Source organism: Dermochelys coriacea, chromosome 5, assembly GCF_009764565.3.
Source record: "Dermochelys coriacea isolate rDerCor1 chromosome 5, rDerCor1.pri.v4, whole genome shotgun sequence".
Taxonomy (NCBI): Eukaryota; Metazoa; Chordata; order Testudines; family Dermochelyidae; genus Dermochelys; species Dermochelys coriacea.
Window position 1 is genome coordinate 51178713 of NC_050072.1, and position 15584 is coordinate 51194296.

The 15584-nt window shown below is 41.5% G+C and overlaps 1 protein-coding gene across 4 annotated transcripts in view; it reads right to left on the bottom strand.

The window, feature by feature from the left end:
* MAP1B (microtubule associated protein 1B) overlaps positions 1 to 14214 on the bottom strand; it is a 108520-nt gene extending 94306 nt beyond the window's left edge. For 2 of the 4 annotated variants that reach the window (XM_043514265.1, XM_043514266.1), the window contains exons 1-2: positions 10565 to 11030; positions 4630 to 4731 (exon numbers count right to left, since the gene is read on the bottom strand). In XM_043514265.1, the coding sequence (XP_043370200.1) occupies positions 4630 to 4731; positions 10565 to 10742 (280 nt within the window). In that variant the 5' untranslated portion in view covers positions 10743 to 11030. Of the gene's footprint in view, positions 1 to 4629; positions 4732 to 10564; positions 11169 to 14196 lie in introns of those variants that run through there. The other 2 variants (XM_043514267.1, XM_038402862.2) reach the window with 2 other exon arrangements.
* Positions 14215 to 15584: the final 1370 nt, after the last annotated feature.

Sequence of the window (15584 nt, forward strand, 5' to 3'; positions counted from 1 at the left end):
AAGATTTTTTTATTAAGGGGCCTGCTAACTCAGCTACTGCATAAGCCATAGGAAAGGGACTGTTAGCATTTCCATTCTAAACCCCATTTTTGAGGGCAGGCTATATTGTCTTTATATATACTATTCTGGCTATAACTGAGCATACAGAACACCAGCAAGTGAATTTATTCTTTTATAACATTTAAAAAAATATATATATATATATATATTATATATAGGGACTTAATTCTATTCCCATTGATATCAATGGGAGTTTTGCCATTCACTGCAGTGGGAGCAAAATTAGGCCTCAAATTAACTCATTCCTCAGATATACAAATGTAAAAAGTAAGGATGCTCAGGAAAGGCATATTCTCTTCAGTGCCTCATAGACTTTAAGGTCAGAAGGGACCATTATGATCGTCTAGTCTGACCTCCTACACAACGCAGGCCACAGAATCTCACCCACCCACTCCTGTAACAAACCACTGACCTACGTCTGAGCTATTGAAGTCCTCACCTCATGGTTTAAAGACTTCAAGGTGCAGAGAGTCCTCCAGCAAGTGACCTGTGCCCCATGCTGCAGAGGAAGGTGAAAAACTCCCAAGGCCTCTGCCAATCTCCCCGGAGGAAAATTCCTTCCCGACCCCAAATATGGTGATCAGCTAAACTCTGAGCATGCGGGCAAGACTCACCAGCCAGACACCTAGGAAAGAATTCTCCGTAGTAACTCAGGTCCCACCCTATCTAGTGTCCCATCACAGGCCATTGGGCATATTTACTGCTAGTAGTCAAAGATCAATTAATTGCCAAAATTAGGCTATCCCATCATACCATCCCCTCAATAAACTTAGCCTTGAAGCCAGATAGGTCTTTTGCCTCCACTGCTCCCCTTGGAAGGCTATTCCAGAACTTCACTCCTCTGATGGTTAGAAACCTTCGTCTAATTTCGAGTCTAAACTTCCTGATGGTCAGTTTATATCCATTTGTTCTTGTGTACACATTGGTACTGAGCACCTTATGAGTGTGACCCTCCCCTCCCCCATCATACCATCATTTGAAGTAACATACCCTGTTTGCATTGTTGCTTTGCGTAGCCCCTGAATTGCTGTGAAAGGTGTGGGGAAACTTATTACTCTTGCCTCTGTCACTGTGCAGCCATGCAGGGACTGCACAAAATTATTGTTATACATTTATATTGTGGTAGCACCTAGAGGGCCTCCACCAGGCGAAGGACCCCATTGTGCTAAGCTCTACACAAACATTAGTAAAGACAGTCCCTACCCCCAAAAGTTTATCTGGCTTTATGTTAGGGACACACTAAGGGCTTGGTTTTAAACAGGCAAAAGCAGGGAGTTTCAAAATTAAAAGGTGACATTTAACTATACCCCCACTTTACATATGATGGGCACTACTGGAATCTCATCAGGTTGATTTTATTTTCATGATGACTATTGTATATTCATTTTTCTGAATATGGGTCTTAGCTACCTGGATTTTCCAATATGAGGAGAAATTTAGTCGGTTTTACACTTCACACAAAATGTTAACTCTGTTGTGAAATCAATGTTAACTTAATTTCAATCCAGGCTCAGAAATTTCAACAGAAATCAGTTACTTTGACATTTTATTCAAAAAGGGCTCCAAAAAAGGCCTCCTTTTCATGGCACAAAATGGAAAGCACAATGGAGTCTCACATGGGTTCAGTTTCAAGACACTAAGGATAGAGCCCAAAATTTTGCCCTCGGTTCTGTGAAGAGGGATCTCACTGAGGTCAATGGGAGTCGTATACAAGCATCTGGGGGTAGAATTTGACCTAGAGTGCGAGCTTCACTTCTGAATTTCCTCACTTTTTCAGGTTTAAGACAGATTCTTTAATGCCTTTGAACATAGATTTTGGTGTCTTATTATTTAAAAGACTGAGCAGTACTACAAAACACATTCATTACTGCTTGTCATAAAGATGGTGATGAATTCAAGTCACATACAATTAAGCTGTAATTCTACACAATGACAGACTAAACAGGCAAGTCTAGACAAAAAAAGGCTGCTAAAAATACAATTCCTAGAAAATATTTCCTAGACGATTTTATAATCTTTCCATTGAAAAATAGTGTATAATCTTACTTTTTTTGTAAATGATATAGGATTTGCTTGGTTTTAATTCATGTAAACCTATCAAAAAAATAATGTCCCAAGTTAAGCCATTTAACAGCACTTACTAAAAATCTGAACTGCATGGTCATGTTTCTGCTAAGACAAAGGCAAAGAATTTTTTAGCTGAAATCTTAAATTAGACATTTACAAATTAAATTTTAGGTGTAATGTACAGTTCCACCCTCAGGGTCAAATCCTGCTAGTCATACTCAAGTACTCTCAAAGCAACACAAGTTTTCCCTTTTGTGACTAAGCAGCTGAATTTGGTTCACGAGCAATGAAATTTAAACCAAATTGCAAGATATATACTTTGGATCGGATCCTGCTTCCATGAAAGTCAATGATGGCAAGACCAGGACCTAGATGTTCATTTTTTTTTAATTTGTTCTGCAGTTTCACAGGTCAAGCGGAAAAGTCCAAAAATTTTTGGTTTTCTAAATCTGACCAAATGTGCATAGACTTTGCCACCAGTCTGTTTATTAGAGACAAATGTTGTAACTAATACTGCTCAAAGTTACAGAAAAAGCTTGAGTGTGTTATCCAAGATGGCAGAGTGAATACTGCAAGACAAGAGTAATCAGAATCTCGTTACAATTTGTGATACTGACTCTAGGAATCTGCTGTAGCAGCATTTCATAGCCATCCCGACCATGCTCATGACCAATAATTTTAATGTTATTTAGTCAATATTATGCTGCATTAGTTGTTACATCCACAAATATTTCACTAGTGAAAACAACCTACATTCCTTTGAGAAGACTGTATAGTATTAATTAAAATCTAATGTTGATTGCACACATGCCTAAACTCAAGATGTTAAAAAAAAGTTAGAAAAAATTTACCAAATCAGATTCCCATGAAATGACAGAAGTCAATTCTGTATGATTCACAACAAACTATAAAATTAATTTTTATTGGTAAAAATCCTCAGCTGAAAAGCAGGCTTTCAGAGAACATTTAGGTCTCATGCCTCCCATAAAAGTCCACAGTCCCCGTGAAAGTGAAAGAAAAAAAAGTGTTCCCTCAACCATTCAAAGCAGGGGAGTGGAAAATTCTATCTGAGCAACTCAAGCCATGTTCACAGAACAGGAATTATACCAGTTCTGAAGGGCTTTATCATACTGCAAAATTAGCAGTTTAGGTGTAGTCATAGTTCAAAAATAGGGGAAAAGAAAAAGCTGACTTGTAGGGGGAGAAGAAATTAACTTGACTGAACAACGAATCCCAGAGTAAGCCAGATCACATGCACTCCCCTGCACATCCATATGTAGTCCTCCCTTTCTGTGTAAGAAGAGGGTGGCCAGGGGCCATTTCTGTAGCAGTGCCCCTCCATCATACCCAAAGGTCACAGAAGGCCATCCAAAACAGTCTGAGGTGCTGTGTGATGAGGGGGGTGGATCTGAGATTAAAAAGGGGCAGGGCCCTCTCCCTATCCCCAACCAACTATTGAGAATCAGCTAAAAGTTATATTAAATCTTTAAATTACAAATATTCCATTCTGTGAACTGGTGCTGAGGCACAGGTCTTCTACTGGATTCCCCTGAGGTTTATGTAGATCTCAGGGGATCTGTGGTTTCTGGTGGCTGAAAACCCTTTTCATTAACTGAGAGATGGGGTGTAACCTTGTTTAAAAGTAAGTGCCCCAAGAAAGTAATTTGCTGAACAGAGCATGCTCTGATGCAAAGAAATACCTGAACTTCATGAGAAAGCAAAAGCTTCTTACTCTTTCTTTCTCAAAATGTACCTTAAGCAAGGAAATGGATGGGGCAGAGAATTGTTACAGGGCTATGGAATTTTTCACCTCTCAGTTATCTGTTCAATTCCAGCCCCAGTAAGTAGTGACCAAAAGTTACTACCTTTTGATAGCTCTTTGGTGACCTGTTCAGCATGAGTTGATAGGCTAACTCCAGTTCCTTATGAACACATTTCCATGTCACAAAACCTCCACCTTTTGTTACAGACTTACTCTCAGAGAGAATCATGAGTGAATGATTTTAGAGAACGAACCACCCCTCCTGCCTCTCTAGAGGTAGTCCACCCAAGTCAGGATCAAGGCACATTGCTGGGATTGTGCTGTGCCTATTCTGATAAAAGACCTCCAGTCTCCAGGGCTGTTAATCTGTCACTTTACCTTAAGGAAAACAACCACTCATTCAAATAATGAATATTCCCTAAACCGCAGTAGCAGCCAAATATCAATATGTAATGAAGTTGAACATAGCGTCAAACATGCAACATAACTAAAGCATAGGTTTTAGTTGGTGTACCTTAAAAAATACTACAAAATATATTGCATCAGATATTTGAATTTTTTGACAAAAGAATATAATGTCTGAAGCTGCTTCTTTTTTTTTTTAAATAAATAGAGAAAATCATCCTGTGTCAGAGACTAAAAGCTAAGTCATACAGTAGGGTTTTTTATTGTTGTTTTGTTTTGTTTTTTTAAAAAAAAAGGTACACTAAACATTGGTCAAAACTAAAAAGAAGTCTTACCTCGAACTTCAGGAGAGAACCGAGCTGAATGGCGAGACACAAAAAGTTTCAGTTCTTGGTCTAAGTTGCATTCAATCAGATTTGTGTCCCATGATCGGATTCCTACAAGTCAAAACACAATATATATTCATATTTGACATGTGTGGTTTGAAAGTTTTCAGCTGAATATTTTGGATTTCTCCATTCCAAAGCCTGCCTGTGTCCCATCCTTCCTCTCTCCGATATCCACACATTTGGACAGCTATTTTGTTCATTTGCACTCACTATAGCTCAATTCTCAGAAACCACTGAAGACAGTGGTCAGTGAGAAATGAGGGAAAGGCAGTTCATTGGTGCTAAAAAACAGTGGCTCCTGCAATCTGAGAATTGCTGGTTGATTCTGCAGCATTATGACGTATTTATTGATAGTATATGCCCCCAAACTGACTTGCAACATAATACATTATTTTTACTGATCATTAGCTACTGAATTGCATAAAACTAAGTTATTCAGGGGAATATTTTAGCCATATCACAAGATCATTGTGTTTGCTCCCATGAAAGAAAAAAAGACATCTTACATATATTATAGTCCAAGTACTTTAAGTATTAAATTTGCAGATCTCTTAATGACGAGCTGTTATGCTAGCAATGAGCCATCTCATTTAAAGTGAAAACATAAATTGTTACTTTATTCCCTTTGTTCAAGAAGTGGCAAAATCCTGTCTCTCTCAAATATAAGATATACTACTTGATCTCCACTCTTAAATGAAACTTGGAAACAGTCCTACTACTTTACTATCCAGTTTCTTTTCTCAGTTAAAGAGGAAGATTCTTGACCCATATAAGGCACTGAAACTTATGTTTCCATAATAAATATTTTTAAAAGTTTATAGTTGAGAGTGAAGGAATAAAGTTACCAGTTTCAATATCACAGGAATGAAAAAGCCAAATATGAAATGGTCTGGAATGTTTTATATTTTTCTACAACTCAAAAATTCTTTATTTTTTTTTTAAAGTGTGCAGGCAGTTGTTCTCCAATAAGGTACAGGCACTCGTACCACTTGGAGGATAAATGTTTAAATTTATTTTCTTCTGCTGGGGTACGGTGATTAGACAAGCACAAACTAGCCAAGCTGGATGGCAAGTGGATGGGCAGAGGAAAAGGAGCAGAGCCTATAACGGTATCAGCCTCTTCCCATTCCCATAAGCTGAATTGTCTCTGTTTTTTCCTTCTTTTCTGTACATGTCCTGTCATGCAACTGTGGAGTTGGGGATCTGCAGTATTTGGGGAGGGAGGACCCAGCTGGAGGAGCTAGAGTAAGGGTTGGGGCAGCTGATCAATATGGTACCATCCCCTGGAAATTCCAACATGACTATGCTCAAACTAGCAGCTCTGTTTCCACACTTTCTTCTCCCTCGGGGAGGGGGAGAACCCTAGTCCTAGCTTGACTCCTGTGGGAGGCACACTGTGCATGGTAGCCATGAAAAGAAAGAGAAGTCACAGAGAGTACAGCACTCCGCATGGTTGGCCTGAGATCAAAAGGTTTGATGACTGGACTCCCCATACAAAAAGTGTGAGGATCTGTATTTCAAGGCCCTTGCCCCCTGCACACTCCAGAGGCCTCTGCTATAGAGAGAAAGCCATCTAATGCTTTCTGCATCTTCAAAGCTGTTGAAATACAGGTTTATTCCTCCCATTTTCAAATGATTTTGCAGGGAAGGAGATGATTTAACTCTCAGTTTGCTCCAATAGCTACTTTGTGCCACCAATGACATCATAGGAATGCTCATTCTGCAGCAGGTCCAGAAGGCAGAGAGAGTAGCTACTTTTGATGATTTTTCATAAGGGTCTTTATGACAGCTTTTCAACCAGACTATCAATGTGCCTGATATTGGGGTATGTCACTTTATTAATTAACTGCAATTTTTAAACACTAAGTTTTAGAAATACACAGTTTTCCATACATTTCATAACAGTTTACGAAAATAATTCCCTAACTAAATTACTTAGTTGAACTATAGAGGGACTCACTTGCTACTTGAATTGTAACATATTTGTATGTAGGCACTGAAGGTCACCCTCTGCTAGGAGTCTTCCTATCTTCATTTTCTAGAAACCTCTTAGTCATGCAGTTTTTTGGTGAATGAATTTGGGAATTAAATACACCACACTAACAGTGTTCATATTTAAATTATTTCCATGTGTCAAATACTTCAAATCAAGAATAATCTTAAAGATATCATATCCAGCAGTCAACCATCAGAGAAATGCTGTTTGTAAATGTGCACTGACCATAAATCTTGAAGCTAAACAATGGTGATTAAACAAAGTCCTAAACTCGGGCAACCTCCAGACAACAGCTCATTGACCTATGATAGCAAACCCCGAGTGATAAGCAATGGTGTTGTTTAGGGATAGACTACAAGCATTTGGTAGACCTATTAAGCAACACAGACATTGATTCAGTGATGCTGCAAGTACACAGTGTCTGTCCTGCCATCATTCGGTGCATTGACATCCTTTTGATGCAAATGTGTAGAGCGTAGATTTATGCCTGGATTGAGAATCTACAATACAATACTGGAACAGAGCCAGATTACTCAGCCTGTCAATATGCAAAACACAAGATTCAAGAAAATACTGGAAGCTTAAAATGAAATTAATTATTTTCTTTATCTTAAAGAGCATTTTCTGTACTTGAGGGTCCATGATTCAGCATTTCTGATATAAACACCGTATTTCAAATAGTAAAAGGGATAACGTCAGGTTTAAGTGAGATGGAGATTAAATCTATAAACCAAGGACAATTTAAAAATAAATATTACATGCATAACAATATACAGTCAGTGAAAATACAATGGAACTGGGATCATTACTTCTTTCCGGGATATTAGGAATACAGATGCCGCTAGCCCTTGGACTAATTATACAGCAGAATGGGCACACCCACAAGCCTTAGTCTGTGTGCTAGACCAGTGGATAGACATTGAAGCCATTTTTTGACACAATCAGAAGGCAACTCTAGACCACTAGAAGACTGCCATTTCAAAGTAGTTATATAGAAAGAGATACTTCAGAATTTACAAATATAGTTGGCAAACTCAAAACAAGACACCCTTTCTTCATAAAATTTAAAGCAACTGAATCTGCAATCATCCAGGCTGTGCAAGACCAACCCATTGATGTAAATTATCAGATAATCTCTTCTCTGATTCTGTTTTTCTTCAGTACTGTACAAGAATCCACTATCTTCAGTGATGATGCTCAGAAGACATACCAGACAGCAAAGAAGAGTTAACAGGGATGCTGAACTCTTGAAGGCCTTGTTGAGAATGGATGGTTTTGGAATGGACTATTTTTTCCAGATAGTAGTGAGCTTTCCTCAGAAAAAAGATGAGATTGATTCATCAAGCCCATATTTACTCCACAAATATATAGCTACAGACTCCCCCAGTGTGTTAATCCAGAACAAAGCAGATGAACATAAAATCAGTGATATCTCCAGCAGCTGAATTCCTAATCAGATCATCTGTCACCTGCAGGAGAGAGGTGACTTCTAATCCAAATTTTTGAGTAGACAGCCCACAGGGTTGCTTATAAATATTTAAAATATGCTATGCTTTGTGAGTAGGTGGCAGCAATGGAAACTGTACAGCAGGAATTATACAGCAGAAGCTTCAAGAGCCTGAAGAGGATTTCTTCAGAGGAAGGATGACATCAGATGTCTTGAGGGCAGAAGACACATCCGTTTGCTCTATTAATTATTAATAATTTGATTTAAAAATGCAGCCAACTCAGCTTTAACTCAATCAAAACTTGGGTAAAATTAGGAAAATACACTGACCAAGTGGCTCTAAATTACAGAGCAAAGCAACAACAGTTTTCACTAGAAGACAATGGCAGCTATAAAGATAAAATGGTAATTTTAAAAGGTGGTTAGCTGTGACTAGCTAATCATCAATCAGAAAAGGAGTAAAAAATAAATTTGAGAAAAAAATAATGAAGACAGACAGATGGTGGGTGGTGAAGCTACAATAGGAAAAGACAATTGAAGTCCTATTGAGACTGCTGAACCACACCTATAAACCAGGAACGGTAACCGATTCACCGTTTAAAAGGTCTCTCTCTGACAAAGGACATTTTCTGAAATCTCTACCCTCATCAGCCCAAAAAAGAAAACACATTTGTTACAAAAACATCAGTAATGTAGCTTAATAAACTATGACATCTAGTAATGGTTTTATTTGTACTACATATCAATATTGTGCAATCATAGCATTTTCCAATTCACTGAAATCTATTATTTAGAATCAATAGCAAGGACTGATTGAAAAATCATGATTTTCTTACTTGTATTTTGATGGATTTGTGACTTTAAAAAAAATATATAGCAAATATATTCTGAATAATAGCAGCAGCTTGTAGCTGGATGATGTAAGGATTGTGAAAGAGAATGTTTAGATATTTAAATTTTAAATCACTTAAATCTTTGTTTTTCTTCTATAAAAATCTATTCCTATAAAATTCTCTAAAGCAAACAAAAATTCTTATTGCTGCAAGTTAGAAACAATAGAAGCAGCTGCGTTCCTGCTCAGGGGTTCCTTGTTATTCAGAACTACGACACCTCCAAATCTCTTAGATTTTATTTTGCAGTGACGAAATGCAGTTTGTTTGTTTTTTTAAAAAACAATTGTTTAAAATGTATTTTTTTCTTGGCTGTGTGAACGCCCTTTGTCCGCTATGGGCTGCCATAGGGACCGCAGTGCGGACTGCACCACGCCCACGAGCCGGTATCTCTGGGCAGACAGACTCCAGCAGCACCAAGAGGGGAATAGAGAAAGCGAGGGAGGCATTGCTGCTGCTGCTGCGGCAGAAGACCGGAACGACCTCTGCAGAAAAAACCACTAGCACAGCGGAGTAACAATGGCGGGGGGACACAGAGAAGCAATAGTGGGGGGGACTCGAGATCAGTTGCAGTGGAGGGAGAGGTCTGTTGTCTCACCCGTTCACCTTCTGCTTCCTTGTGTCTTAGGCTGTGTGGGTGCAGCAAAAGCCAACTGCAGATCTTTGTGCGGGGGAAGCCAGTGCGATATAGAAGGAGCCTCCTCCTTAATTTCTGCTGCTGCTGCTTTAGGAACTAAATGGCCACGTATGTCTCACGCTACTGCACCTAAACTACTAGATTAACATTGGCTTGAACACAAAGATCAGATTCCTGCCGTCTCTGTCCCCCGTTCTTTATGTCTGGACATTCTCGACAGTAAAGGGACACCTACGAGGCTGTAGGTCCGGGGGCGGGGGGGGGGGGGGTTGTAAGGAAAAAGGTCAGAAAATAAGCCCCCTCTCCAGCAGGCAGAGATTTCCGTTTGGCTTTCCCCAGTTTTCCTTGTGAAATGGAAAAATGGGCAATGATGTCACGCAAGGTGGAGCGCTCCTCGAGCTAAGAGGAAAATTCTCCCCCCATGCGCCAAAGGGAGCCACCAAACCCGCTTCAGGAACCACAGCTGCCTCCCTCCGCCGCTTCCAACCCCGGCCACCCTCCCGACCCCTCCAAGGCGCGTCAGCGAGCCGAGGAGGTGGAAGCCTGTCTGGGTTGGGCTGGGCTAGCCCCGTTGCCAACTGTTAGCGCTGCAGCTCGGAGCGGCGGATTTTTCCCCCTCCGAGCAAAGGCAGTGGTTGCATCAGATTCTTTTCTCCTGGTGGGTTAGCGAAGGCAACATCTTGACTCCTGGCGCCGGACGCTGCGAGCTGCAGCCCCGCTTGTGGCAGGCGGTGCGGAGCCAAGGGCGGGCGCCGAACCGGGGGCACTTATGGCCGGTAAAAAGGGGGCGGGGGGGCGGGAAGGTCTCCAAAGAGGAGACAACGGCAAGGACTTCTGTGCAACCTGTGGTTGTCCCCGTGCCTCCCACCCGCAGCAGAAGGGCGGTTCTCGGGCCGGGCCGGGCACCTTACCTCGCTCTATGTTGCCGATGGCTCGCCTCAGATGCTCCTCGGTCACCAGCTCGCCGATGACCACCAGCAGGTAGAATTTGCTGTCGAGGAAGCGGTGCGAGAGGCTGGGCGTGGGGGACGCGGGGTTGGGGATGCTACAAGACGGGTCCGGCTCCGCTTCCACCACCACGGTCGCCATCCTGCCAGCCCCTCTCCTCCTCTTGCTGCTGCTCGGGGCGGGGGGCAGGGAGGGAAAGGATTATCTCCAGCGGTGCCTCCCTCCTCGGCGCGGAGCTGCCGAGTGGCGCCGGGCTGCGGGCAGCAGGAGAGTGAGGGCGGGCGGGGAGGCGGCGGCGCTTTTATACCGAGACGGTGCAGGGCTGGGACCCGGGGAGGAGGAGGGGACCCAGCACATCCCGGCGCGTTGCTGCTGCCGCTGTTCCAGCATCCACAGCTGATGTCATCTGCAGCAAATCATCCCCGGCGCTGCCTCCGGAAGCAGAAGGGACGAGGTGTGCAAACAATGCCCAAGGCTGAGCAAGGTGTGGGGGGGCTGGGGCCCAGCAAACCGCCCTGCCTTTGCAGCGCAACCCCCCCCCCCCGGCCTCAGGACACAGCCCCCCAGCGGGAGGGCAGCCGAGGAGCAAAGTTCAGGCCAAAACTGACCCCCCTCCCCAGTCCTCAGCTGACGTAGCACAGGGCTTTTCCTCTCCAAAACTGCATGAGAGCAGTACTTTCACGGGGCACCCTCTTTTGCCCCTGCCTGTCACAACTCCATAGGGACGCTAGCCACAAAATGCGCACCCGCATCCATGTGTGAACTTTCGCTTTCGCCTATTTTAAAGGGAGCCAGTCATGAAGTGCAGAGCCACCGATCACCTTCTGGAACGGGGGTGCTTGCCCTGAGGATTTTGGTTTAGGTCCGATCTCCATTCACAAAGATAACGTCCCTTATAATAAAAGTATGTACAGCAATAATCTACAGTAGTAATTGTCCAGACTCCTGCATTGCACCATAATACTGCTGCAGAACTTGGGGAAGTTACTACAGTATTCTACAGTGTGTTTTTACAAGGGGAATTCAGATATTCCCTTTAGTCTTTTTATTTTAAAACCAGTTACTATAATCAAACATTTAGAAACTAAGGCCTTTGTTAACATAGGCAGTGCTCTAGATACAGGATTCACTCCTGAGAAGTGGTCCTTCCATGATGATTTGGATAGACTACAAAAAACTCAGTCCCTGCATAAGCAATTTGAGCTAGAGCTCCACCAGTGACTTGTGAAAGAACACACCCAGAATTACAATAGTAAATTTGGAAGGGATGTAAATTCTTATGTTCCAATGCATAAAGATAATCTGCCCACAGGATAAGCTTCTTCTCAATTGGGTAAAGGTTATATCCCATTACTACTTCATGCAGGGTTTAATGCAGTTTCCTCTGAAACACTGGCTACTGTCAAATACAGGAATCTCAGCTGAAGGGACCATTGTTCTCATGAAGTAAGAGAACTCCTGCGTTCCCAGAATGTGTATTTTTATTTTTACAACACTCTGCAGTCACTATAACAAGCATTTCAGATGTTATAAATAATAGTAATAATGTATTGGTATTAGAGTAGGGCCTAGAGGCCCCAACCAAGATCAGGCCTCCATTATGCTAGGTGCTGTATAAACAGAGACAGTCTTTGTCCAGATGAGTTTACAGTTCAAGTAAGCAAGACAGAGAAGGGTGGGAGAGAAAACAGAGGCACAGAAAAGTGAAGCATCCTGCCCAAGGTCACAGAGCAGATCAGTGACAAAACCAAGAATAAATTCCTTGTCTTCTGCCTATTCGCTATGGACCATAGTGCTTGTCTTGTTATAACTGTTTCATATAGCCATGTGTTTCTAACATAAATAAACCTTCTCCAGATAAACACAGAGAGCATGCCAAATTCTGGCTAATGTGAGGAAACTGACCTCTAACAGTGCATCTACACTAACATTTCTGAGCCATTTTCCTGCATCTGTATAGTTTCCCTGGTGCTACTAGCCATGTAAATAGTGTTGTATACTGGGCACAAACATTTTGACAGCCGTGTCATGTAAACCCAGAAGACAATGGAAAAAACTGTACAGAACAATTGTAGCAATTTTCCTAAAATAGACAGTCTTAATGGACACAAATATGCTGCAAAAGTGTCACTAATATGAACCATATTCTACCAGTTGTGACAATAGTTTTTTCCTGCTGAGAGTAGAGTTTTTCATGGCATGGTTGGGCTGGTCTGTGTTGATACATGTGGGCATACAAATACATATGGCTATAGGGAAGCTAGCATCATCCAAGCCCCCTTATACTCATGCCCACATATACAGTATTTCAGTTACAGACATGCTGAGAGGTCTCTATAATTTTGTGGAGGATCCTGTACAGAGGCAGGCAACTTCCAACATTCTCTCCCACTGCTACATACAGGTTTCTGGTATGCATACTACACGTGTATTACCTGCAAGAATTTTGCCCATAAGGTGAGGAGAGGGTGCATCTAAAAAGGTATTTTACTTACAGAGTAGGAGTACTTGTGGCACCTTAGAGACTAACAAATTTATTTGAGCATAAGCTTTCATGAGCTACAGCCCACTTCATCGGATGCATTCGAAAGCTCACGAAAGCTTATGCTCTAATAAATTTGTTAGTCTCTAAGGTGCCACAAGTGCTCCTTTTCTTTTTGCAAATACAAACTAACACGGCTGCTACTCTGAAACCTATACTTAGAGTGTTTACAAAAACAGAGTGATAGTAATTCCCAAATATAAGGGTAAAAGACTTTTCACACATCACAGTCACAACAGGTTAAGTACATTAATGCTATGAAATGCATTTAATCACACAAGGTGCAGTACCTCAGTGACTTAGTGCCTTCTGTTTTAAAAAAAAAAAAAGAAAACAAAACATGACCACAACAACAGAAACATAAACAACTGTGGGAAAATTCTGTTGAGATTGTAAGCAATAAGGTTGACTTAAAGAAAACAAACTAAACCAAAAAAACCCAATATATGTATATTATACGAGCATACCTAAGGTAGCCTGTTGAGGCATATGCTTCCGTAGTCTTGTGTTTTATATGATGTTGCCACAGACTATATAAATATAACATTACAGAAAATGAACTATGACAATTTATAATATTGTGGTAGAAGCTGGTAGGTATATTAAAAACCTTAAGGGCCAGATGCTACCATTTGGAAGAAGAAAAAAAAAAACCCAGTTTTGTCTCTATCTGATCTCTGAGGGCTGAGTCGGGCTCATAGATGTTTTGCATTCCTTTGATATTCACAAGCACATGCAACTGGTAGATGTAAGGTAAAATTGGTGCCAATAGCATGCTTGTTACAAATGCAGTTCTAGCTTCATGGATATGGCTCTTGGAGAAGGTTACAGATTCACAGTTTACATGCATCCGATGAAGTGAGCTGTAGCTCACGAAAGCTTATGCTCTAATAAATTTGTTAGTCTCTAAGGTGCCACAAGTACTCCTTTTCTTTTTACAGTTTACATGGTTGATGTTCATGTGACAATAACTTGCCCTGGAGCTTGTTTGTTAGCATTTTGAATTACAAGACAAATAAAAAACTTTGTCCTTGTACCCTACACTTTTCTTACCTGAAGAGAAATTGTCTTCTTTACAAGTAAGAATAAAATCTGAAAGCAAATCACCAGATCTTCAGTCAGGTGAAATGAGAAGATGTACTGTGAAAAGCTGACAATGTCACATGGCCCTCAGTGTTTCAAAAGGATTTGCAGCTAGGAAGCTGAGAAAAGTTACATAAATATACTATTTTGGATAAAGAAATAGCTAAATTAATTTAGACTGTACACATACAGATGTAAAAAGACAGTAACAGGTATCAACTGTTAAAAAAATGTTTAAAGTTCATTACTGATCCATTTTTTACTTGGTACCCAATTGCTTAGTACCCAAATGATACACATAAGGCTGTATTTTCATCTTGGGGATCTGGTGATATATTAATCACCTTTATAATTAATTTACAATCTTAAACTGAATATCACAGGAGATTCATGACTTGTCTAGTACCTCCTGCTGGTCACTCTTGAGTTCAACACCCTTTCCCATGGTCACACACCATCACAAAGTCTGTCTCTCAGGTCTGCAGCTCCTCTCTAGTCCCAGTAACCACAGCATCCTCTTCATGACTCAGCCCTCCAGCTAGGTCACTCAGTGTTACCCCCCTTCCGGGTACAGTCCTTCTAATTTCCATCACTCTCACAGAGACCCAGACAGTTTTCCTGTTCACTGCCCCACTGATCTATACCACACCCTCAGTGGCTGGTAGGGGAACCCAGGCCCATTTACTACTCTGGGTTCCAGTCCAAGGACCATACACTCAGCAGTTCTGGATTTTCCTCTCCTAGCCCTTACTGCTCCTACCTAGACTACTTCCTGCAACCTATATGTCTCCACAGCCTGCAAACACTCCTCCCTCTTTCCAGGGAGTGACTACCCTTTCCCAGCTGCAGCCCCCCTTGTTTGTTGCCAGCTTCCTGGCTTTATAGGCCCCACCTGTTCCTGCACAACTGAACCCACTTGCAATCCCTGCTCCCTGGCTCTTCCTCCAGGTGCAGCCTGTGGAGTTAATAGGCCTACCTGGCCACCTTAACCCCTTCCAGTCCTCTTTGCAGAGCACAAGACCTATTATCCACCACTGAAGTCCTATTTTAAGACCTTAAATGGAGTTTACATGGTGTGTAGGCCTCTTAATTGCCTTCTGCCCAGGGCTGAATGTCACCCCAGTTGTAGAGGAAATACAATGCCCTCTGCACCATTGAAGTCTCATTTTATGAGCTTCAATGCAACTGCAATGATTCATAAGGCCTTGTGTGGTCCCTATTTATTGAGGGGATGGTATGAGCACATTACAATATGGTATGAGCACAGTACAATACAGTATGACACAATATGATACAGAAATGTGTTGTATGGTATTTACAACTTGAGTACTTCATGAAAAAGATGGATTTTCAGAAGT